General features: G+C 37.2%; 1 protein-coding gene across 1 annotated transcript in view; it reads left to right on the top strand.

Moving 5' to 3' along the window:
* cacna2d2a (calcium channel, voltage-dependent, alpha 2/delta subunit 2a) overlaps window positions 1-26,696 on the top strand; it is a gene marked incomplete at its 5' end in the record, with an annotated part of 112,060 nt that overhangs the window by 40,057 nt on the left and 45,307 nt on the right. Inside the window, 3 exons of the mRNA XM_044121909.1 lie at window positions 13,944-14,075; window positions 14,288-14,345; window positions 25,579-25,629. Of these exons, the coding sequence (XP_043977844.1) occupies window positions 13,944-14,075; window positions 14,288-14,345; window positions 25,579-25,629 (241 nt within the window). The remainder of the gene's footprint in view (window positions 1-13,943; window positions 14,076-14,287; window positions 14,346-25,578; window positions 25,630-26,696) is intronic.

Here is a 26,696-nt window from a genome sequence, read left to right as displayed (position 1 = left end):
CAATTGTTGGTTATCTCAGGCTGAAATTTTCATGTCTGCACCCACATAAGTTGACAGAAAGTGTTAAACTAAGCAGAACCTCAAGTTCTCTGTTTGTCCATATTTACAAGTCGTAAAATATTCGAGGGTTGGATCCTGGATCAGATGTTTTGTTTTCTGTTTATCTGCAGCCTTTCGGCTCAGAGCCATGTACGTTCATATAGTCTGCAGCTTGTTAAACTGGGGATCCAGCAGCTTGTAGCTCAGGACACCTGATGCCAAGATGGCAGTACGAGTCTTTTTTCAAGCTGAGTACAACTGAATTTTCAGTCATTTAGAAATTACTTCAAGAAAAATTTGGGGCTGCACATCTGGGTTCCTCTTTCTCTGACATGCATTGAGCTGCTTCGACGTTTTCTTTGTACTTTATGTTTGCTAATTTGATTTTATTACCGCATCATGTCTGCATATGAAGTCAGAATATCTTTTATAACATAACAGCTGTGGTTATCAGAAGTTTACAGTATAAATACAGTAAAATCTATATAGATCAGTAATTTACCGTGGATGTGCCTTCTGATTTCTTAAAGTTTTCTTTTTATACTTATGTTGATTGGAAAAGTGTCTTCCTTCTGTTTTTTTCCATTAAAATTGTATTTTTACTGAACAACCTTAACTATTCTAAGAAAGGAAGAATTTTTACAGGTAACATCATTTTATGGACCATAAACACATAATGTTGTTCAGATTATATTTTATAAGCTTTTATGGTATATTTGACTATTTTTGAACTTACTATTTTTTATAAAGTAAGTTTTACATGGTATGCAACGTTTGTATTTAAATCAGATCAGAACCATAGGATGGTTTTAAACCAGTTTATGCTCAAAAGTCTCTAATGTAGCTGAACTAGATCAATTCTGCGTAGAAGAGACGACTGAGTTTTACTAAATCAGCCAAACCAATCATGACTTGGTAAAAAATATTAATTTGTTTAATGTTTTTACCTCTGCTGGACACCAGCAAGTCAACATGGAGTATTTTGATTGATAAATATGTAACAAAAACCCAGATGTAAACAGCTTGTATTAGATTTTTGTTGGTGAAGTATTTTTATTCATTAATTCATTCACACAAAGAGTCTATATTGGTGCCTATCTGTGTTTCCCTCCTGGCAGATCTGAACAAGCTGCATGTATTCAGTATCTGGTCATCTATTTGAGGTTAGCAACCATTCCTGCAAGCTAACTTTTAAAGAATTAGACAAATCCAAGGCTGTGAATCTCATCGCTTTTCATCCCTGTTGGCCATTTGTAGCCTGAGGCTGAATTAGCGTCCGCTGTTATAACCTCTGAAATCCAGCAGTTTAAGGTTCTTTAGGCTGGACTCACCCATGCAGACCCCACATTTTGAATAAAAACAATGTGACATAAAATTAATTAATATCTCTATTTACATGAGGGTCTTGAGTTCAGTTGATTATTTTCAACAGCTTTGTCTGAAAATGTCAAACCAAGCTGCAGAATTGGTGTAATATTTTTGAACCTAAACCAAACGGCTTTAAGAGGAGCTGTGTCGGCTGGTAGAAGAGGATTATTTTCTGTCATGCTTGGCTCTACGTCCAGCCTGCAGGCTGCCTGGGAGAGCACGTCTGGGGAAACTAATGTGGGCAGATTGTTGTCCTCTGGGTCTTGATGGGTCCAGATCTACAATAAATCTGTGGGTTTAGTATTATCAGAAGACGGGCAGTGCGAGTGGGCAGACTCGGTCCTCAGGGAGACGCTGGAGGAAAGGCAGGGAAAGTTAAAGCTAAAAATGTGGCGCACACAGCATAAAGTACAGCGTAATGCAAAGAGCTGATGTTTGTTTTTAGGTTGTCTGTAGAATTTGACAGTTCTCCCAAAAACAGCATTTTCACATTAAAGCACATATTCATGAACAAATTGAAAAGCTGTGACAAAACAAAAGGTTAGATGTCAGAGAAGAGGAGGAGACTCTTTAATAAAATAAAAGAGGTGGAAAAGAAAATCTCTTAATAGCAGTCTTTCAGCGGCTCAATGAGGCGATGTGCGCGTTTTGGTTTGATGTGTCTGCTAGGCCCCATGTCCATTTATTGAGATTGAGCAGGTCCCTTAAGCGCATAATGAACCATTTTATAATTCATTATCCCTCTACTGATCTCTGCTGCAAAGTCTGCAAACTTCCTAATTAGCTCAGGTCAAACATTTGTGCAGTTTACTCCTAATTATCTTTGCCTATTACAAAACGGGCACCGCCACATTTGTCTTGGAGAAACAGGTTTTATTCTCTTAAAGCATGTTTCTAAAGTTGGAAATAACTCCAGAGGATGTAATTTGAGAATATGACCTCAATAATATGCCTCTCTGCAGAAAAAAAATTTACGCAACATTTCTCACTTGTCCATGTCAATTTCTTGTTAAAATAAATACCAAGAATGTGCCTATAAAACCTTTGTTTGTGCAGAAACAAATATAAAAGGCTTGCATATTGACATGTCAAGAAATTTTAAATTCTAAACCAGAGGATCTCAAACAGATGAAAAATTATAAAACAGCCTTTTACTTGCTGTAGCTCAGATGCTGACTTTTCATTATTACCAAGCCGTTTTGAACGACCTTACTAATTTTGTGTACACAAATCATTTTTAGTATTTTATCACTCTTTTTGTCACAAATTTCTGTCTGATATCCAAAATGCTGCCACACTGAGCACTTTTTTGTTTTTACTTCAAATTAAGTTTTGAGCATTTGTGGCACCCGGTTCATGTTCACAGGCCTCATCGTAATAGTTTATGCTGACCTCACCAAAGTCGCATTTTTAAGAGAAAAAAATCATTTTAATATTATAAGACTTTGTGCCACATCTGGCCGGTTATTTATTTTTCTGCAGCGAGCCTTTGTTCACTGAAAAAACACAAAATCTTAGCTTGTAATTTTGGTCTAGTTTCCAGTGCAAATATCTTAGTGCACTTAAAATAAGACAAAACTAACTTACAACTAACTTTTCAGCAATAAATATTATTATTATTAATAGTATTTCACTTACTACATATTTTCCCATGTCATAAGATGAGCCGTTGCCAGTTTGAGTTTTCTATTGGAGACAAAAACTTGCAGTTTTCTTAAAAAAAAATTTAACTGGGAAAAATTTTAAAGAATATAATTTGTTGCCGCAAACAGATGACGGACTGCTCACTAGGGAACTGGGGTAATGACACTGGATGCCTTATTGAAATGGAGAAAAAGTCTTTCCAAAATGGGTTAAATTGATGGAACATCATAAAATGAAATGTTGTTGTCTTTTTCAATTATGGGTTGGAAATCATAAACCACAATTTACAACCATAATTTAAAGTTATTCACAGACATTTTAAGACTTGGCTGCAGCTACATTGTTGTACAACAGTGACCTATTGTTATTACTGCATATAAATAAAAGGGAATGCATCAAATCAAACCAAATCTAAGGTAAGATGAGATCATCTTTGATTTGGCTTGGACCTAAACTCCAAGCCAAATCAAGTTTAAAATGCAGCAAACAACAAAAAATGTTGCATTCACCTCCTTAAAATTGCTGCTTGTTGAAATGTTGCTTTTATGTTGCCGTAGTTCTTTCCGCAAAAAGCTTCAGAATGAAAAAAATAACAATTTGGGGCACCTCTGGAGGAAGATCATGTGCAGCACGTGAAGAAACTGGGTGCAAGAGATGCAGCAGATAAAGAAAAGAGAGGGCTGAGATGTTTGAAGAAAAAAAAAAAGAGAAATAGATGCGTATTTGTCAAGTTATTTAAGATTCAGGCTTATAAATTTTTAAGATTTAAAGTGAATCTTAAAAATTAGCAACATTTTAGACATGCAGGTTTGTCCATAACAAAATAGGTTTGCCAGTTCTTGTTATTACTTTCTTAATAAATGTTCCCTTATTATTTTTGCCACCTATTAAAGTTCTTCCTTCTTAACCCAAATACAATTTAAGGTTTGGGCACAGCCAAATAAATAAGGGAGCTTTTGTCAGCCAGTGAGTACATCTGTATGTGTGTTTCCATTTGTACAAATGTAGTCTGTTTTCATTTTAACACTTTGCCTCCAGCAGAGGAAGCTTCACTGTCAACCAGCTCCCACCATGCTGGAGATCAACTCAGTCCCTCTCAACATCAAACCAGATTTAAATGTAGTGGGAAAAAAGCAAAAGTAATTTGTGAAAATAGAAAAAAAAAAAAGTGAGGAAAAGGGATTTAAAGTAAAACCAAAAGACTCTAAAACCCGCGGGCTGCATCTTTTTCATTCTTGACTCTACTGACTCTTTCTCCTCTCTCTCTCTCTCTCCAGTTTTCTCTCTCTCTCTCCCTCTTTTTGCCCTGCACCCATCCCAGCCCTATAGTGTGTGCCCAGTGAAGGGGCACTATCATTTACCCTCACTCTAATTAGAACAGTCAGCACAGCAAACTCTTCTTCACTCACCACCAGGCTCACAAATTACATTTTCTGTGTTTGTTATTTACTGCTCCGGTTTTAATTGGAAAAACTACTTTGAGGTGCAGTCAGTAGGTTCTCCTGTCTGTTTCTCTCTGAATTATCGCACTTCCTCTGAAGATTTGGCTTTTGTTTGCCCACCATCAGAGTACGAGATTAATGTTTACAAAAACTGAAATTTTTGATAACAAGCACACTATTTGGAAAAAAAGTGTTTTCACCAAAAAATATTTGTCAGACAGAAAAAATGGGACATAATGTATAACAAATTAGGTTTTGGTATGATTTGCATCATTAAGATTTTACATACAAGCTCAGCATGCAGAGTCACAACTACATTTTAAATACTTACAGGTAATTTATTTGGATTTTGAGTGGCAGAACAACATGAATTTGTGTAAAACTGATATGCTTCTTAACAGTTTTTTATTAATAAAAATCTGAACAATGTGGTTTGCATTTATATTCAGCTGCCTTACAATGATGCCCCTAAAAAATCCAGTTCAACCAACCACTTTCGGAGGTCACCTAGTTAGTGAATAGAGTCCGTATGTGTGTATTTAAATCCTAGTGTAAATCCAGCTGTGGAGACTCAGAGGTTTGCAGCAGAGCATTATTGAACAAGCAGTAACTTAAAGACAAAGGTACACACCACTGTTATTATTCATAAACTTTTTAAATCTGATCTTTGGATTTAATGGCGAGAAGAAGGCAGTTGATCTAATGGTGCGTTCGCACCAACCGCGTTTTGAGCGTCAGGCGCGTTTGGTTTACATTCAAAGTCTTTGTGGAGATGCGTTTCACACATCTAGCGCAATGCTATTCAAAGCATTTGACACATCCGACGCTGGAATTGGAGCATCAACCAGCATGTACTGGTGCATTTTCCGACATGATCTCAGAACAAAAATTAGGATAAACTAATTGTCGCTGTTTGCTTTCGTCCTGTAATCTACGGCAGATTAAATTGTGACTACAGACGCAGGAACACAAAGGACGTGACTTGGAAGAGGATCAGCGAGGAAGTAGAAATATTTAGTAAGTTATAACTTTTACTGTTTGAAAATATTTCCCTACATTTGAGTTATCCAAATCCAAATATTTGGATGAAATATGCAGGAGACGGTGGAATCGTTTGAGTTTCCTCTCAAATCCAGCCTAGAGTGATTTTGCGAGACTGACGCGCATCTAGAGCAAAATGTCAAGCGTCGGACTTCAAAGTGCATTTGGTGTGAATGCACTATTAGAGAATGGCCCAGTCAAAGTCCAGACACACATCCAAACTGAGTCTTCTCTAATTTTTATTTGTAAAAAACTGAAAACAATTATGCATTCTTTTCTTTCTGCTTCCTCTCTGTTCTCCAAAAATTCCTGTTAAATACTTTGAAGTTTATTGTTGCATTGTGACAAATTGGGATAAAGATCAAAAGGTATAAATCCTTTTTTCAAACCACTGAAGTCATATTTTTGTTATGGCTGGTTTTAGCTTTGAGAAAGTTTTCTGTAGTTAGTAAATACCCGTGCAACAAATTCACCTTACTACACAATATGTTGACAAAAGGATAATTCTAAGGCTAAAAATAATTTAAGTAGCTGCTTTATAGTTTGACAGTTTTGTGAACTTTAAAGAATAAAAACTGGAATTTGGATTATTCTCTACATTTTGTTTCTCCTCAGAACAAAGCCATAAAAAGACTTTTTTTTTTCTCTGAAGACGCGGAAAAAAAATAAAAAAAAAATCTGTGCCTTCGAATGTGTGAGATGCTGCCAGTTCCTGTTGCTGCCGTTTTTCCTCCGTGGGATGAAAGGCTTTAAGGTTCAGGCTCTTTTAACACTCTGCCATGCTCAAAATCAGGCCTGAAGGAAAGAAGAGGAGACAGGAAGGAAACAGGAGAACAGCAGGAGAGAGATGGAGAATGAACTGTGCTGACAATTTGGAAGGGAAGAGAAGAAAGGTGATACATGCAGCAGAAGCAGAGGTGCCGCTGCGTAGTGATTTTTGAACTGTGGAGGAAGTTATTGGTACATCAGGCTGCTGGTTTGTTTTTATTTGGAGTCTGTGAGGTCTTCAGAATAAACAGCAGCATCTGATCTCTGCTGCTCAGAAATACACATCGCTGTGGGAAACAATCTGCAGCTCAGAGGCGCAAACCAAAAAGATACGAGAAGCGAAAATCCAGAAATATGGAAAATAATGCAACAGTCAATCAAGACAAGTGATTATAGACAAAATCAGAGTAAGGTTAACAGGATTTATTTTAAAATGGAGCATTGGTGTATTATCTGAGCATATAATGCTTTGAATCTCAGATATAAACCCACTCCTGTGGAGAGCAAGCTGAATGAGTGCAGCACCGCTTTCCTTCTTGGACAGTAGCAGAGCTACCTTCAGATGATTTAGATTGCGTGACTAAGAAAAAAATGAAAGGTTTACAGGATTTTATTTAATTTGAAATTTAAATATGAATATAAAACATACAAAGTGTGAAAAGAACCTTCCATTGTAAGCGCAGTTTCCCATTCACTGGCAAAGTAAATTGGTCCCAGTCTTTCCGAAAGGAACAAACGTGAATGTGAAAAAGATGATTTTCTATTCAATCTTTGCAAGAAAATTGGCTGGACCAAAGCTTGTCCAGGTTAGAGTCAGGACCCTACTTTGTTGGTCATATGGGGAGATCAGGCGTCCCGTTTTCTTCTATAATCCACATTATTATAAAGTTTAAACTTTAACAGCTGGATTGGATAAATAACTTAAACTAGTACTTAGATTTGAGAATGTTGCATTTAAAACAAATACACTTAATAACAAAATCTTTGCTTATAATCTTTTAACACAGACTAACGTGCTAAAAGTTGTGTGAAAATTGTAGTCATCAGATTATAAGGTCTTGGACTGAAATCTATAAATCTAATGATTTTTTAAAATGATTGTTAGTTGTATTTATTGACACAACAATAGGAAACAGCCACAGATTGACTTAAAAGATGATCATTGGGCTGCTCATGTTGAATTACCTTCTTGCTTTTCTTTGTTTCATCAGCTAAATAATTGTTTCGTTCATAATTAAGGAGGAAAATCATCATCTCAGATCTTGTGGTCGACACTGAAATCCACATTTTTCCAACCAATTGAGTTTGAAAAGACGTGGCATTTATTTACAAAAAGAAATCAAAAATAACTGTAATTGCAAAGTGGAATGTTGATTAGTAATTTTAGTTAATTAAATTCAGTCTTTGTCAGCAGCATTGAGTTGGTGAGCCCTTGCAGACAAAAGGCTGAAAAGTTTAACAATTAAGCAGAGCTGCGTCGAGTTGCAGAGGTTGAAGACATGAAGTAAAATTAATCGAGCCGTATCCAGTGACAGTAATCATCCTCCTCTGTAATAAATATGAATTATGCTGTGGGCGGCTGACATATAAGATATCCATCTTTTTGTTTACTGTAAATTTAGTGTTAATCAGCTGACGTTACCTTCAAATAATTAAAGGGACACGGCACACTTAAATACCACTCTGCTTCTCAAAGTCACTTTGTTTTTGTTGTTTGCTTCTCCTGTAAGGGTCAAATTAAAAGACATAACACTAATTACAAACATTGCTAATAACAGTAGCCATCTTACACACATAACGTCAAAGTCAAATGTACATAGCATTTCAAAAACAGGTTAAAACTTCACCAATCAATCAATCAATCAATCAATCAAATTTTATTTATATAGCACATTCCAGCAGCAAGGCATTTCAAAGTGCTTTACATCAAATCAAACACAAAAACACAATGCAACATAGAATCAACAATAAAAACACAACATCAAGTCAGATTCCGTCAACAAACCTGCAATTGATTACGTTTCAAATACGACTCTAAACAAGGGTTTTTAGTTGAGATTTAAAGGAAGTCAGTGTTTCAGCTGTTTTACAGTTTTCTGGAACACACAGTGTGTTGCAAAAATAAAAACACAATAGAATAAATCAACAAAGAAAAACTAAAACTAAAACATTGCAACAGAAAAGTTACAGGAATGATAAAACATCTGGTGTTGACGTGTTGGTTGGGAGCTCCATATGGACTCGGGGCCCCGAAAAGGTTTGGACCGGCAGACCCAAAAAGGTTTTTCCTCTGTTCTGTACTGAGAACAGAGTACTCAGTGCTCTGGACTTAAATTAGCTAAATAATATTTATTTGTCATTTATTTGAGAATTGTACTCAAATAGGAATAAAGAATAATATTACTCAAGTAGAAGTCAAAAGTGTGGTGTAGTAAAGGTAATATGTTTTTTTTTCCTCCAAAAATGACTCAAGTAAATGTAACTAGTTACAATCCCTATTATCATACTCTTTACCGCCACCTTCAGGTGACCCTATTCCAATTTATGAAATTATTAAAAGGTCTGTTTTTCCTCTTTTCATGGAAAGTTTTCAATGATTGTATCAAAATGTTCCTGAAACTTCATTTCTCATAATGTGTGAGAACTTCAGTGTAAATGATTATAAATCTTCAAAGTGCTTCAGCTAATACCATCATGGATTTCCCATGAGGTACCACTTGTGGCTTTACTACTGTGCTATTTCTCTGCTCTGTGTGCATAATAAGGCCATGTACTTATTTTTATAGAGCTGGATTAATACAGGGCATAAGGGACAGATCGGTTCAGTCTTAATCTGAGGTACATCACTGTGAAGAATGTACGAACGCCGGCGTTCAGGGGAGGGGAGAGGCCGCGGCGGTGAGAGTTGAGGAATGATCTCACGCAGCGATGCTCCATAAATCCCGCTCATAATTGTTTCCCTACTTGGTGTGCAGTCTCGCTCCATAAAGGTGCAAAGCCAAGGGTGCTTTAAATGTCAAGGGAGCGGCGCGCTGATGAATTACCTTTTAAAGATATCAGAGAGAACCGCATTTCAGGTGAAAGATGAGGCCAAGCCGGCGCTCCTAGGCCCCGTCTGACTGCGTGAGCGTGCCCTCCCACCGTCAGCAGCGCCCAGGGGAAATTTGTCTTTTTATCAACTGTCCAGAGAAGTCGCAGCATATCCTTACTGAATAAATCAAAGAGAATTAGTTTGCTGTGTTCTCTTATCTCTGATGTGCCAGTTTTTCTGCAGAGATCACCTGCAGATATGCGTTCCCGTGTGTGTGGATGTGTGTGTTTTGGCAGATTTGCCCCGACGCTGCGGGAGGCGGTTCAAATGTGACTGTTTTAGTTTTGGCTAGCAGCATAAACACACACGGACCTCCTTCTGGCTCTTATCAGCCGTCAGTCGCAGACTCGCACTGAAGAAAATTTAAAAGTGTTCGATACTAGCCGTGTTAGGTTAGTTACAAGTCAAAATACTTTATGCTGCTAATGTTGCTGACACCAAAAGCTTCACTATTGTCTCTCTCTAGCTCCAACCGTTTGGTTCTTCACGCCATCTGGACTCTTGGCAAATGTAAACACTGAGTTATGAGGGGTGAAGCTCTTTGACTTTCTCATTCTGGGAGTTTGCAGTGAATCACTGGCATGAATCCTTTTGACGTGAATCATCAAACAGCTACAGAGGCAAAACTTGAAAATACTCACTGTAAAAAGAAAAAAAAAATGTTTTCATGATAAATCACCAATTGTGTTGTGGTCAATAACTTTACAAATCCTATTTGAAAATGTTAGAATTTGATCAGTATATTTTTGGATGTTTTATTAGATTTTGTTCAGTTGTTTGTTTTTTATGGGTAAGAAATTTCCCGTTTCCTTTCTGTAGAGCAGCCATTCACTCAAGTTGATTTTTTTGTTTCTTTCCGTCAGTCATCCGTTACCCCCTCTAGATTGGTCTTTAAGTTTCTGCTCACTTGTAGAGCCGTTCCTAACCTCCTCCGCTCCTCCTTTGTGCTCCTGTCTTTAAATTTTGAAGGAAAACACATCTAGAAGCTCCCCTCAGTGATGGCGGCAATTTGGCTTTCCCACTCTCATGTCCTCCTGATACTGTTTTGGCTGTGTGTTTGTTGTTGTGTTTGTTTTTGCGCTCTGATAGACAGTAATAATGCCAAGCCTTTTTTAAGGCGCTGCAATTTTGTAAATGTTGCACTATGGAACATGGCTTCCTGGTGGCAAAATAAGAAAATAAATGAATGATTGAGTGATTTTTTTGTCTGACTATATTTTTTAAAACGTGACCTTTCAGCAGACAAGCAGAACGGGAAAATACTTGTTGCCTATTTGCTACCTTCAGACCAATATCTCGTCAGAAACGCTGCAGTAATTGGAAGCATGGGAAAAGTGGATAATGATCGTTTATTTGTGTAAAATTAAAACGCAGCGTTGAGAAAAGCTGGACTTGTCTGTTCTTAGGCTTATCTAGCTTTGGTTGGCTGAGTAATTAAATCAGAGGAGCGAGTGAAGTTCTCCGCAGCTCAGCGCCTCTTCTTGTTTCCTCTTTAATCAGGTGGCTATTAAACCTCTGATTGCACTCCCCGTCTTCTGACTTCTTGGCGATTGAACGCAGACTGAAGGCATTTGCAGTGTCTGGATATGTGTGTGTTTGTGTGTTTCCACGTCGTGTGTTGTTGAAGGAATTTATTAGAATAGAAAAAAATAAATAACTGAGACTACAAGTGGAAGGAAAATAAGGACTGTGCAAAGGAGAAGTCAGAGACTTGAATATTGATGTGGTACTTGTGTTATTCACCACCTGTGGTGTATTATACCACTTACTGTTGAACAGGTGATGAAGGATTTATTCTGGATGCACACGAAAAAAATCTTTTTTTTTAAACTTAAATGGAATATAGCTTGCAATTCACCCAGGAATGATACTTTATGACTCTTAATGCAAAGTCCATCCCAGACTAAACCAGTCCCCAGTTCAAGCTTAATCTCATATGGTTGAGATTTTTATACTGATTTATCCAGTGGGAAGAATCAATGTTGTCTGAGAGCAGTGCCTTGGAGACATAGCAAGCGGGCACTTTATGCATAGATTTAAAAGCGCGTGGCGCACCAAGCCAGCTTGTAATCCTCCACAATGTTGAACAAAACTGTCGAAGCTGAAAGATCAAAACTTCCCTCCCAACAGCTGTGTTACCAGAATACACACTTTTTAAAATAGCAAACCATGTAGAGTGTCTCACTTTTCTCCACATCATCAAGCTCTGTTTTACTCCTATGGATTTAAATGAACTACAGTGATGGAATCAGAATAATTATTAAATGATATTGTCTGTAACAACACTAAAACTTTGTCAGTGTCTCAGCAGTTTGTTTTCCCACAACATTTTGTTTCACGTTACTATATTTCCAACAAGGTGGATGGATGGATAGTTAACATACTGATAGACACTCAGATTAAAACAAATATCATTCACTGGGACCCGTTGGGAAAAGCAATTCTTGTTTTGTCCCAATTGCTACCGATGGAAAACAGAATTTTTTTAATTATTGTGAAATAAACCATCATTTCACAAAAACAACTCACTCCATCCTCTTTCTGTGTTGCAATAATCAGCTGCACACTGTAAAACGTTTGAAGGTGGTTTAACTTGAAAATGAAATTTAAGTTAAACAGAAAATTGTTTTGGTTTTAACTCAGTAATTAAAGTTCATAAAGTTGATTTAACAAGAGACAAGTTGTCTAAACATTGTTTTTAAGTTCATTTATCTTGACTTGTGAGTTTTAACTTAATGCTGCAATTTAAACCAAATAATTATTTCACAATATGCAAGAAAAAAACTTCCCTCGCCTAGTTAAAGAGACACATTTCTCTATTATTTTTGCTCACAATATCAAGTTAAAAATAACTATTTTACTTTAGAATAATTAAAATTCTTGTTTCAAATTGCATGAACAAAATTTTTGATCTGATAATAAATTTTGTTAAACATCAATAAATAAAAACTCTAGTTTATTAAACTCTTAATAAAAAGTTAACACAACTTACTACTGTAAGTTTATCTTTCACAAACTCAAACTCATTTAGGCTCAAGACCTAAAACTCGCTACATTTGTTTGACTTAAAAGTAGAAGACAGTAGACACAACTAAATGTGGCTGAAATGTTTTACAGTGCAGATCCATCCATCATATTCTTGTTGAAAATTGAAAAAGTAATTAATTTTTTTTATCAAACTAATAATAATGTGTCCAGCAGTTAAAGTGATTGTGGCTTTGACTATTTGCCAAAAAAGTTCTTTTTAAGACTCTACAAAACCAGAATATCCAATTATAATTTATCTATGTTTCACAATTACAATACTTAAAGGTTAAAAATGTTATACTCCCTCTATCAAGTGCATGCTTCTGCAATGGTTTGTTGCTTTAAACATCCACAGCTACAATTTGTTACCAAACCTGCAGAAAAAAGTTGCAGTAGTCTGGTGTCCGACATTCAGCAGACGTCCTCTGCATGCTGTGAGTGACGTGCAGGATGACCCTCCTTCAAGGTGATCTCCGCCATGTGCGCCGCAGAGATCACACAGATTAGACTAATGCGGCGCTCAGACGGTCTGAGGTTCCTGCCTGCATCCATCCTGATGCTCTCAAGCCACTTCTGCTGGCAGAGACAAGGTTGTTCACCTCAACCTTTGGCTTATTTACAGAGAAAAACCTGGAGTTTTGTTGGTTTTTACTGACCACTGTCTTTGTAACATGTTTTAGTATTTTTTTTTTATTTGGGTGTTTTAACTAGATTATAACACAAAATTAAAAAAGGAGAGAACTAATATACAAAAATGGGAAGGTGTAAAGATGCATTTATTAAGATCAAGATGTCTGAAACAAACAACTCAGAATATTAACTGAGGTTGTATTAGTTTGAACAAATGATTAATATCGTTACACACATTAAAAAAATCTAATTTTCAATCAAATTTTAAATAACTTTTTACATCAGAAATGTAAAAGAAAGTTTTTAAAAAATGTTATGACCTCTTTTATGAAATATATTGTTCTCCGTATTTACAATGATGCAGAAATAAAAGTTTTTATTGCAATTTTTTGTGAATTTACAAGTTTTCTTTATGTTTTTGAACAAAGTGATCAGATAATAACAATAATAATAATAATAATAATAATAATAATAATAATAATAATTAATAATAGCACATTTTAAATGAATGTTAAGTGCGTTATATTGAAAGAAATTAATTAAAACATCCTAAATCACACAAAACATACACCCAACCAATTAAAATACATAATAATGTAAGATAAAGTAAAATAATAAAAATACAAAATGATTCAAATATTAAAAGCCTTATTATGCAAGTAAGTTTTAATTCAATGACTTGAATGAATAAGACCTGCCTAATATTTTCTCCGGCCTGCTTTATTCCCAAATAAATTAAATTTTTTTGCAGACATGCTTCATAGTTTCAGGCTTGCCTTGTAGTCTGTAAACAACTTAAATCTCAAATTACTTTGAAATTTTTTTTTTTTTAAAGCCTATGATTCTGTTATTTTGGAGCATATTATATATTTGTAATCGTCTTTCTTCTTTAGCGCCTGTGATCCTGAACGAGCTCAACTGGACGCAGGCTCTGGAGCGAGTCTTCATTGAAAACCGGCGAGAGGACAGCTCTCTGCGCTGGCAGGTGTTCGGCAGCGCCACGGGCGTGACGCGGTACTACCCAGGTAGGCTTCATCAGGTCAACACTCTGCCCTCTGCTTTATGGCAAGATAAAGTCTAAATGAATCCAACAGGTTCTCCGCTGCAGAACGTCTTATCAGCTTTCTGTGCTAGTAGCTTGATAGAGAGAATGAAATTATGATTACTCTGATCTCATCTGGTGGAAAATGTCTGACAGTGAGAGGATTATTTGAGCTTGTTTTCTTGCTCTCTGCAGCCACTCCTTGGAGGGCGCCCAACAAGATTGACCTTTACGACGTTCGCAGAAGGCCATGGTAGGAATAAACTCTAGTAGCTTTTACCTTCCAGATTATTACAAGGAGGATCTACTGGAGATTTTATACTTGGGGATACAGTATTATACAGATGTCATGCTTTAATAACAGATTTTCTGGCACTCAATAAGAAACTGGCTCCTTCAAATTCTCATAAAAAGTGAAGGACCTTTAAAGCTCGACTTTAATATAGCTTTGTGCTGTTGTTACTCCCAGATAACTTGTAAAGTCTTCATCTTAAAATGAATTGAAGTTCCCTAAGAAGTCTGAACTCTTTGGAAGAATGTTGAATTTGTCCTGCAGTTTAGAGAAATCATCCCAAACATTAAAACAAAAATGCAAGAGTGGTGAAGATGGTGAACTCTTAAGTACTGTTCTATCATTGTGTTGAGCTTTTGTGGAGACTAAACACAATCATTCAGCAGCTCCAGATTAGGTGATTTTAAAGTTACAATATCTATTTGAAAGATCTGCTCATAAGATTACTTGATCATTATAATCTGTCTAATTATTTAGACAGCAAACACCTATGATTGCTAACTTTTGCTTTTTTTTTTCAGTTTCAAGTTATTAAACTACATAAAATTGCAATTTAGCTACATTTTTTTCTGGCTCCTATAAAAATATATATTTCAAGAAGTAAAATTAGCCTGCATGTATAATTCTGTCAGCCAGCATGGATTAGACAATATTCTCAAATAAATCAAAGCATGAGCACCCAGTTCATGCTTTTAAAGATCACTGATGCTTTTTGTTGTAAAATCTTCAAAACCTCATAAAATATTGACTCAAATCCATGCATAAAATCCTTAAATTAATTTGACATTCTTGAATATGTACTGGAACTGTATTTTGACTTCTGAAAAGAACTTTAAAGATCTTTAAAGCACATATGAACATGCACTTTTTTGTAATTCACCAATTAGTGTGCATACAATAACATCACAAACTGACAGAAAGGAAAAACGGGTATTGACCTACAAAATAGTTAATCAGATAATAGAACGAGTAACAGCAATAAAAGTAAACTAAACAAACAAGGAGGTATGCATTAAAACAAATACATTCAAAAGAAGATTGAAACACAGGAGGAGTGAAAGATTTTATAATAATATATATTTTAGCTTTATTATTTCATTCTTATGTATTTTTTGTAATCTTGGGTTCAGAAATGTTGTTTATTATATATATAAAAAAAGTATTTTCCTGACCTGTAAGTAGGTGAGGACAAACAGAGACACATAAAAAAAATAAAAATGAGGCCATTCACCCACTTTACTCTCTTCACCCACCCACGAGTTTCTGTCCATCCTTTACACTTTCAATCTACCTGCGGCTGTCACATCGGTTTTGTGGCAGCCCTGCCTGTTGCCTGGTTACAAGTTGGAGTGGAGTGGACATAATCATGACAGCGGTGTTGATTAGACCTGACCCCATTTTCCATCTCGGTCTCCGGCCGGTTTAAACTGAGTGGCTGTTTGAGGTCAGGCCACAGAGCTTGCACTGAACAAACACACACAGGAGAAACTTTCAGTCGTGTTGTTATTCCTTTCATTAAGCAAATATTCAATCTGTACACTAAGCTGAGCTGTGAGAAAGACTGAAAGTGGAAGAAAATTGGTGGTAAGTAAATGTAAAACATTAAGCTTTAAAAGGTTTGAGCAAATAGAAAACACTGAAATTAAACGTCTTCTAATCGAATCAATTTATTATTTATTGTCATGAATCCCCAACTTTCTGCTCAAACTGTTTGTTTTCTTACAGCACATTCAAGCCATTTCAACCATGAACTCAGAATATGCACTAAATGATAATCTGTATTCAATCAATTAATTAATTAAGTTTCAAAGTGCTTTACATCATAAAAACACAAAAATAAAAAGTCATAAAAACATTATATTTATTTTACATCACATTTTGTCATCAGTACACATCAAATATATTGGTGAATGTTTCTGTGATTTTTATCTTCATAATTATAGGTTATTTCATTAAAAGTAAAGTAAATTATTTATTTATGTATTATGTTTTATTTTGTGAGACATCAGAGTCAAATTCATCTGCAGATGACTTTTATGCAAACAGATTCTTTTCAGACAGTTCATGTCAGACTGTGCTTGTAATTAAGTAATAAATAAATAAATCACTTAGCACTCCTTTTACAAGCATGAAGCCAACAAGGCTTCCCTCTGACAACTTAATTAAGTCAACAGCAGACAAAATTCTCCTTAGTGCTCTACTGTCACTTGAGGCTTCGCCGTGAACATGCAAACTGCTGTAAACAGAAACTGCGGCGCTGAAGGACAAGTTCGAACATTAATCCTGTCTCTCATCTGTCAGCTCAAAACCGAAACTACGCCGGAGCTTAATTCCTGTGAGTGTTGTGACCGGAGACAGGAAGAAACAATGGATGGGAAGGATGAGCGGAAGCGGCTTGTGTGACCAGGATAGGCAGAGGAAGAGTGTGATTTTTTGTTTTCTGCAAAGGGACACCTTGTCACCTCTGTGGCCTTCCATGTTTGTCACTGTCATTGTATTGAGCTTTTCCTCATGTTGGACTCAGAGATACTCCTGTAGTCTGTTGCTTAGCAACCTGTGCCAAAGCAGAGCGGAGCGCAGTAGCGGGGCGCGTGGAAGGCTGGGTCATGATGTGTCAGGTCAGGCTTGTGTGATTATAGCCTAACATGCTGCTTTCTTGACTGACATTCGCTATGGAGGTCGAACAGTCGCAGGAACATTTGGTTGGGGTCAGGCGAGGTCGTCAAATGTGTCTCTGTGATGTCAGAGGAGGCCAGCATCCTTCAGAGTGACAGGGATATGAATAACACTTTCAATGTCTGCATAAATCATAAAACATGAACAGATCACAAGCATAAAGCATAAAAGTGGTGAGTGAATCAGTTTTACATTCACACTTGTTGCAAAGATTGTTGCTGTTTTTATCCATCTGTTTTGGTTGAGGTTATTTTGGATTCACTGCATTCAGATTTTTTTCTCATCATGCAGCTCTGGTAAAAGTTAAGAGAGCACTTCAATGATCAGTTTCTCTGATTTTACTTTTTATAGTTATATGTTTGAGTAAAATGAACATTGTTCTACTGACAACATGTCTCTGAAACTCCAAGGAAGAATTACACATTTAAAATATGAACATCTCATTGTATTCAACAAGACTTCAAATTTTGAAGCAGTTCATTTTAAAATGTCATTTTGATAGGCGTGGTTCTTCAGTGTTGTTTTTATTTTATTTCTTGTTTTCAAATTCATTTTAACATTCATAATCCTCCCAGAGTCCCAAGAGGGGTTCTGTTTTGTTTTATTTTTTTTTTCTGTGGTTTTGGGAACTGATGGTCTGACGGCACATCCCCTCTTTAGTGTCGCACTAAGACTGCAATAATGTTGTTTTTACGGCTACAACAGGCTGATGGGGCATTCCAATTCATATTCATTCATATAGAAAACAGATTGGAATTTATTATTTCTTTATTCAGTCCAGTGACGAAAAGGACATTGTTGACATTTACAATAAAAAGTATTCAGACAGTTCTATTTTAGTTTTTTTTTTCTTATTTACAGTTAGAGATGGATATTAGTCTGAAAAATGAAAAAACAAATCACTAACTTGGATGATTGTCACAGAAATAGACAGTAAAATTGGGAATCTTAATCTTAAAATGTATGAAATTTTGAAGTTAAGTATTTAGGAGTCCTGATTAAATGTATTATTATAACTTTTGATGATAAACAGCATAGAATAGTCCCTCTCTTATAGGTGTATAAGTGAGATAAGCGAGATAGATGCTGCAAGCAGATTGCAGCAGATCTAATCACATGTTTCTGTAACATCTAGATTGATGCAGACTTGTAGCTATACTCCCTTTGTCAAAGCTGCACTCTGGTTGCCGTCTGGTTGGCATGGAGGAAGTTGTTACTCTTTGTTGGATCGTAAATTTGTGGCTTTAACTGGTTCCAGTCGACAGCTTGTTGTCTGACCAGGTGGGCTTTAAAAAATGGAAAATCATCCAGCAGATTTTTTTTCCCACTTCCGCTCTTCCAGCAGCTCCCTGAAGAAAATTAATGATCCAGTCATTGCACTTAATTGTCACCAATTACAGTGACATTAAATATTAACATTATTCATTGTTATGACTATTCTTTTCACCAAAGGAAGCAAAGCAGAGGGTAAGGTGAGGCAGAGGAAAGAGAAAGGGAAAATAGAAAGAAGAATAACAAGAGAAAAGGCATGGAGTCCTGTTAGCCAAGCGTTGCAAAGATCCCATTACCTCCCAGGTTCACAACAGCATGTAGGCTATATCACATATTGATTTCTTCAAAAAGTCAATCTGACCTCGTCACAAATATTATGACTGCTGGTCAGTCCCTGAAGCTGAGGCTCCCTAAAACACTATTCCCAATATCCCGAGCCCGGAGTCTTGCCTCCTCCTTTCATTCCTTTTTTCACCCCACTTCAGGTGGACGCTGAGTCAGAGGACATTGCTGTTGTTGTTGCTGAAGGTGACACGAGGCTTTAAGAGTTTTACCACAAGATGAAAGTGCATCAAGGGCTGCAATTGTCTGTGAACAGGTTGCATGAGAAATACTCAAAACAGCAGAAATGTTGAAAGAGAGAACATTTTGCACATTCCTCGACACACAAAAATATGGAACTTTAAACGGTGGCAGCAACGCTTCCAGTAATCAACACAAAGTTGAATAAATAAGTAGCAGACAACATCTCTGTCTCCTGCAGGCTTCTGGGAACTGTCCCCCTATATTTTTATCTTAATTCAATCTCAGTTCGCCTTGCACATCCACAGGAGCACTAAGAGAGCAGCAGTCCATAAAATAATAAGCCCATCAGCACAACACAAATTCACACACTCGCTCTCTCACTGCGCTATATACAGTCTCCCCATTATTTTTGCTTACTGTCTTCACATCTTTTGTAAATGATGCATTAATGTCAAAGCATGCTCACCATGTGCACACCCATGATTACCAGTAAAAATCACCACAATTCATATCAACAGTTAGCTTCACTATAAAACATGGCCCAACCATCCCATGCATCTGTTGCATGTTTCTAAAAATGCTTTAGATTATTCCCTCCGTTTAAATGTAACGCTCAACACTTTGCAGAATGGGTCAGGGTGCATAAACACAATCTCCTGCGAGAGAGTCGGCCCCCCCCACCGCAGTTAATGTATTGATTGTACAGCGCTGGGCTGTGATAAAACTATTTCATGAATTACAATGAGACGCTTTTACCTGACTGTTACAAAAGCAGCGAACTGCAATCACATCAACGCAGAATATGTTGTTGTGTTCATCGCTTGTATAATGCATTTCTTTTAGATTTATTTTGGTGGAGGTTGGGGGGGAGTTGCAAGGGAGGGGATGGCTGTGAATGTAGCCGCTTTAATCTCGTCTCTCTTGGAGCGATACCTTATTCTGCCTTCAGTGTAAAGAGCACACGCCGGCTGCATGCGTGTACCAGGCCTTATCTAGATCAGAGATGTTGTCACAAACAGATCTGTTATGTTGGGAACCCTTTTCTATTACAAAATGTGTGATATATTTTAGAGTTTGTTAGTATTTTATGGTTATACAAGCTGATGATTCAGATATGTGAGGAGTTGGGCTTTATATTAGCTTTTATTTCAACATTTTTAATGAAGGATTTCCCTGTCTAAGTACATACTTTAGCTATTATTACCAAAATAATGTAAGCAGTTGGGAAAATAATGCAAAAATCTTTCCGATTGATGATTTTTGTGAAAGTGTGGTAGCCCTTGGCTAGAAGAGTCTTGCTGTCTTCATTTTTCCATCATATGTCTTAAAATAAAACAGATATAAAAAAAATACTCTTAGGGTTCATTCCATCTAGATAAAAATGTGCTGATCTCTCCACCATATACAAAGCTTGGAAAAAGGAGCAGCAACGGAAGAAATCTGTTGGGGAGCCAATACTTCTGGATGACACCACAAGCCAATATTAAATATCTGGCCATGAATTTTTAAAGCAATGTAATTGCATTCCAGCATGGTTTAAAATCTGAAATGCAGTTTCATGCTGTTGCATCTGGATTGTGATTTTTCTAGACATAGGCTGGGGCTGGACAATAAATCAATAACAATATACAACATGATATATATGTTTTGGTGCTCTCTGCCTTGTTTGTTTTTATGTCTAAATACAGTGTCAGCAAGCTGTTACATCTGTGCAAAGCTCCTAAACTTTACATCTTCTGCCTCCACTGATTTACTGCCTATGTTTTTAGCATCTGTGGCAGATTTAGCACATCTCTTGACTAAAAGAGTTAGGGGTTCTTGTGTGGCTTCGCAGACGGGGAACCACGGACTCCTTTACCTGGGATTTTTCTCTCTAATGTTCACTCACATGGATACATATTTTTCTTTTTCATATTCATATTTTATTTCAGTATTTATTTTTGCATCAATACATCAAAACAATTTCCGAGCCTGCAAACTTGTTTACTGGCAATGGCAATGAAACTGATTCTGATTCTGATAAGCAAATGGTCGAGATCAATAGAGTACACATCTGATAGAATATGTAACATTCAGTAAGAATATTCACTGAATTCTGATCCAGAACCACACAGCATTCTGGGAAATGTAGGCAGAGGAAAGGCTTTAGCTGCTCAGCTAATCAATTTTGGTGGAATCAACTCACTCTTTGGTTACTTAGCAACAATCTGCTGGGTAACAAGAACTTTCAAGTTTCAAATTTGGTTACCTAGCAACAACATACTGAGTAACTTGAGCAGCAGCGGTTTAAGCTTTCACTACTTAGTCTCATCTTCCTAAAAACAAACAACGGTGTGAAGTGAAAACTGTGAATAAAACAGGAAAGGTTACACCACCAGTTATCTGTATTTCAGATGTAGAAAAAATAATAGTAGTAAATCAGTAGTTATCAATATGAACTGATATGAAATGTTGGCATTGTGATACGTTTTTCAGCCATATTGTTCAGCCCTAACCCCAATGTAGGCTGATGGTGCTACAGGAAATCTGTCTTTACCTCAGTAAAACCTTTGTCCTTTAGCTACTAGATTCACAGTTGTGGTCTTTAGAAAGCAAGTAAAAGATTTTGATTCAAAGTCAAATTCAGTTCAAATTCAAAAATACTTTATTGATCCCGAAAGGAAATTAAATGTTCTTCTGACTCATTAATTCAAAGTCTTCAAAGAATTATTGTAGATAGTGGTGGCTGTTGGCAGGAAAGAGCTCTTGTAGCGGTCTGTATTGCAGTGAATTTAAGAAAGCCTCTGACTGAAGACACTCTGTTTTCCCAAGACAGTTTCGTGAAAAGGATGGTCAGGGTTGCCCATAATTTCGTTGAGCTTATGAAGAGTCCTTCTTTGCTGCATCTGCCTTTCGGTAAACATACTATTAGTATTAAATTAATCCACCTGATTGACAAGAATACTGCAAAAACTGAATGATGCTGTTAACTACTTATTTATTACAAGCTGGATTCATCAGTTAGCTCATTGAAGACGTGACTTGTGGTTTTCAGTAAGGATTACTCTAAAAAAAAAAAATCACTGGAGGTGTACCATGACTCAACTTGTAATTAGTGTGTTATGTCAACCTAAATCTTGATCCAAGATTTTTTATAATGAACTGTGGCATTGATATAAAGTCTCAGATGGCAGTTGTTTATCTTCTCTAATTGCCGCATCAGAATAAACAGGAGCTGACACATCATTATGTGAAATACAGTGGCCATGTCTGAAACAGGATACTGGTCTTGATGGCTCACTGGCAGTGATGAGTTGTTCTTTATAACCTTTAGTGGACGGTAAAAAGCTGAAAGCCTGGGTCCGCTGCCTGCCTGCGGGCTCGGTTCAGCACCAGCCAGGCCCATCTGCTTGTCACCTGGCCTTGGCATGCAGGAGACCGGGTAATGACAGGGAAAGAATGGCATCAGTGGGCAGGAGCCGAGAGGTAATTACGGACTGGAATCCATGCAGAAACGACACATCTGGATCTGAGAGTCAAAAATGTGGTGAATTATACCCGGATACCCGCCCCAGTTCATGATTTTTATCTGTCAGAAGTGCGATATCGGGTCCGTAGGCTGAAAATCCTTGATTCTATATCCCACTTTCTCTGATCTTGATGTTCTCCCGCTCAGAGGCAGAGACAAAATTCAGTCGCACTTCAGGCGATGAGGAAAAAAAATGTAAAAAACTGGTGACGTTGCCGATATGCCAGGCCAATCTGTGTGGAAGATCAGCCATGGCAGCACTCTATAGCTTTGAGTCAGGCATTACTCTTCCTTGCTCCATAAGAGCTCACACATTTCTCTTAAACCCTATTACCACTGATCAATGCTGCCTCTTTCACAGCTGCAGAGAAATGATCTGCTTGAAAGTAATATCTCCTCAGCATATTCAAGGTGTGCAGCCTGCATAGTTCTTTAGTCTGAGATTTTTGCATTGGTGGAGATGAAGATGACCTGTAATGAAATGGTAATGAAAGCCTGCATTGCCTTATAATTAAAATTTAACCCCCTCCAAAATAAGTTGAATTCCCATTAAACGATCATTCTCCTCGATGAGAAGTAGACTGACCAAGGAAGTTAATGAAATCTCGCAGTTGGTCTGCGAGCATCAGCCGTTGCCAAATGACCCTCCTTTAATCTCCAGACGAGGTGACTCTGTTTGGGAGCCTCGGGGAGTTGAGACGTGTGCCTCATTCTGACCGAGCTTTCCGTCCCGCATCGATGATCGCTTTCACAAATTCGGTCTGCTAAAAAGAAAGCGGCCCCCGCCGCTGCAGTCTCAGGTCCTTCCCCCGCCCTCTCCCTCACTGCCTTGAATTAAGATTTCAGTAATTAAATTGATAAAAGTCATGCACGTCTATATGCCTCATGGTTCCAGACCTGATTTCTGTCGCCACACAGAAGTGGGAAGCTGTAGAAGTTCTACCTTTGATGTAGCATTCTTTATTATTGAAAATAATTGGATTCTCACTCCTCCATCTCTCCTCCTCTCTCCATCTCCCTCTTATGTACACACACATATATTTTGCCTATATTCACCACCAGCTGAGCTCAATTATTGACCTCATATGAAGCAGCCCCTCTTTCTCCTGAGATTTCCACTTAAGCTTTTCACCAAAGCGGTTCGAGCAGACCAGGCAATGAGATGTCAACACAGGTCAGGGGTCACTCAGCAGTTTAGAGTGGCGCCTATCGGGGCTCCGTCGCTCAAATCTTCATATCAGCCTGGCCGAGCGAGCGAGCGAAAAGAGCCTCTTTGGCCCGCGGGCAGCTGGCTTCCCTCCGCACTCAGCAGAACGGCCGATAATCAGCAGAAAGAGACCCCTGATGATTGCTCTGGCTCTGCCTAAGACGGCTGCTAACTGCTTGCCTGCTCACTTCCTCAGAATGTCAAACTAATACTCACATCTGAGACAACCCGCCCCTCCGCCGTCGAGCTGCAGAAAAGCCCCGGCTGTCCATCCATCTTAGCTCTCTTTGTATCGCTGGCAAATGTGAATTTAATTGCCACTGGAAGAGACTGAAGGCATTTCAGATTTCCCTCTGTATGTCATCCCCTATCAACAATGTTCAGATTTTACATGCGCCGGCTAGTTCATTACCGTCTCTGTCCGGTGAGCTGACACACATCGTTGGGAAGGTGCTTCGTATAACAATCTGAAGCAGCAGCAGGGCTGCCGCCAGACTCAATAATGTATTTGACACCCAGCTGACGAGCCGACGAAGGGAACAGAACGTCAGATACCTTATTTTACTGAAATTACTCCGGTCAACTTGGGCTTTCCGCCGCTCAGGTCAGCTCCACTTTGGCTGTTCCTTGACAAGTAAATTTTAGCTGAGTGGATAGAGAGCATGAGGTTTTAGTAGTTTCCCAGTTACAAATGAAAGGTGCAAAGAGGGATTTTAGTCTTGCAGGTGTTGTCTGAAAGTCCTAAACATGTTTAAAGAAAAGAAAAAAGAAACAATGTTTTCAATGAATAACCCACCAGAGAGTTGGCTTTTGGCATTCCCTTTGAGAAAAATCACTTAATCTAGGGGTGCACCAATAAATTGGCCCTGTTTCCTTAATTTTGGGAGATTGGTGATTGGACGATACTTAGATTTGAAGTTGATCTTATCCAATGAGTTGTCCTGTTCTGTCCACATTCTCCCACCTGAGCAGTGGACCTCTGCAGCTCACCTACAGTTATCATGCTTTTTTGATTGGTTTTATCCTTTACCAGTCAGTTTGGTTTAACAGCCATGTCTTTGTACAACTTTCCATTTGCATTTTGCTCTTTCCATGTTCAGATGATGAATTTAATTGAGTCCCAAAAGCCGTTGTTTGCACTTGATTTTATTTGACTATATCAGAGGAAAGAGAGCTTTTTAGGTTTTTAGCTGTGAATAATGTTTAAAACCATGTATAATTTTCTTTCCAATCCACAAGTATGTAGAATTGTAATGAATTATGGAGAATTATGTGAAAAAGTTCAAGTAGTATGAATAGTTTTTCAAGGCACCGTAAATAAACGTTACTCTAACAATCCCCCTGTCTGTTAATTAGCATCAGAAAGAGAAAGTGTTATTCTAACCTTAATAAATGTGACTTTGTGTAAAGTTTCCCTGAAATTTCTTCTGTCATTAATGCCAAAATAGAAAACTAATCTATATAATTAAGCAGCTTTTAAGATTGCTGTTTGGTGTAATACATCTAAATATCTAAGACATTGAACACATTCAGCCTTTGTTTAAATGGATGATTGCACTTTTAACAGTATAATAACACTGATAATATGGTGTTAAAGATGTGTTTGTTGGGCCCATTACAAGGGCCATCTCCACATTTGTTTGGAGGCTTTTACAGTTCACTGCAGGCTATTGTGCCAGATGTGTTGCTACATGCTGAAACCATCAACTAGTAATTACTCCGGCTTATGCAACAATTATTCAGACCAGGCTCTGGTATTCACTGAAGAGGACTATCTGCATTGAAGTCAGCCAACAGCGGCTGTAGCCAACACTGAAGTATATAACAACTTATTAACTCTTCTAAGCACATAAGCCTTTTCACTATTCTGTAGCTTAAGTGGGCTCAGCTATGGCTGCTTCGTACTATTATGACTGGGCTCATTGTGACTCTGGCCTCTTTCTTCAGTGCAATTTTCAGAGATTATGAGAACGAATTAAAGCCCTTTCTCTGCCTCTTTTGTGCAGGTATATCCAAGGTGCATCGTCTCCAAAGGACATGGTCATCATTGTAGATGTGTAAGTATTTCGCTTTTCTCTCACCTTGTCCCTGGACCCAGCAGAGATTATCGCCTTCAAAGGACACCAGTGCCACCTGTTGGTCTGAGGGGAGGCGAAAGTTTAAGACGATGATTGCTTCTTATCCTCTGACCTTTAAGCCTTACATTCTGATTTACTGGTTCAGGTAAATCTTCAAGATGTGGGAGAGAAAAGTGACATTGGACAACTTAAAGACCAGAGGACTTAAGCTGAATGTGATTTATGATGAGAAATGTATTTATTAAACTCTTTTTTTTTCCTCACTCAAACTCATTCATATTTCTTTCTTTCACATTTATTTCTTTATGGATAATTGTTTAGCATTAAATTAAATTATGAGCCTTAAAAAATGTGGTGACTATCTAGAAATAGTCAATAAGAGAGATTGATTTCTAAATTACAATATTTAGAAAATTTAACACATTCTATGTAATTGTCCTTTATTTTGCACTTATAATTTGTCCATTTCAGTTATAGTAGTAGATTTATATGTACAGCTCTGGAAAAATTAAAGACACCACTTCACTGAACCCTGTTGAAAACCTCCTGGTTTTTCCACCAAATGTTGGTTTCTGATCTATTCCTGAGTCAAAACATTAGTATTGTTGTTTCAAAATGAATACAAACTTGTTTTTTTGGGGGTTTTTTGCATTATTTGATGTCTGAAAGCTCTGCATCTTTTTTTGTTATTTTGGCCATTTCTCATTTTCTGAAAATAAATCCTAAATTTTTGGTTGAAGTTTCAGAGACATGTTGTCAGTAGTTTATAAAATAAAAGAATAATGTTCATTTTAATCAAACATATAACTATAAAAAGTAAAATCAGGGAAACTGGTCATTTTTAGCGGACTCTTATTTTTTCCAGAGCTGTATATATATATATAAGAAAAATAATATAAATAATATAAAAATAACATAAATGGACAAATCTGCTACTTATCATCTCACTTATTTTTTTATCAACTCACTACAGTTTAATTGGGATTATTTTACCAATACCTTTTTAGTTTATCTTATTCTACATCTTATCCTTTATTTGCATCCTC

Source organism: Gambusia affinis, linkage group LG07, assembly GCF_019740435.1.
Source record: "Gambusia affinis linkage group LG07, SWU_Gaff_1.0, whole genome shotgun sequence".
NCBI lineage: Eukaryota > Metazoa > Chordata > Actinopteri > Cyprinodontiformes > Poeciliidae > Gambusia > Gambusia affinis.
Note: the sequence above shows the minus strand (reverse complement) of the source record. Positions and strands in the feature narration are given on the sequence as shown.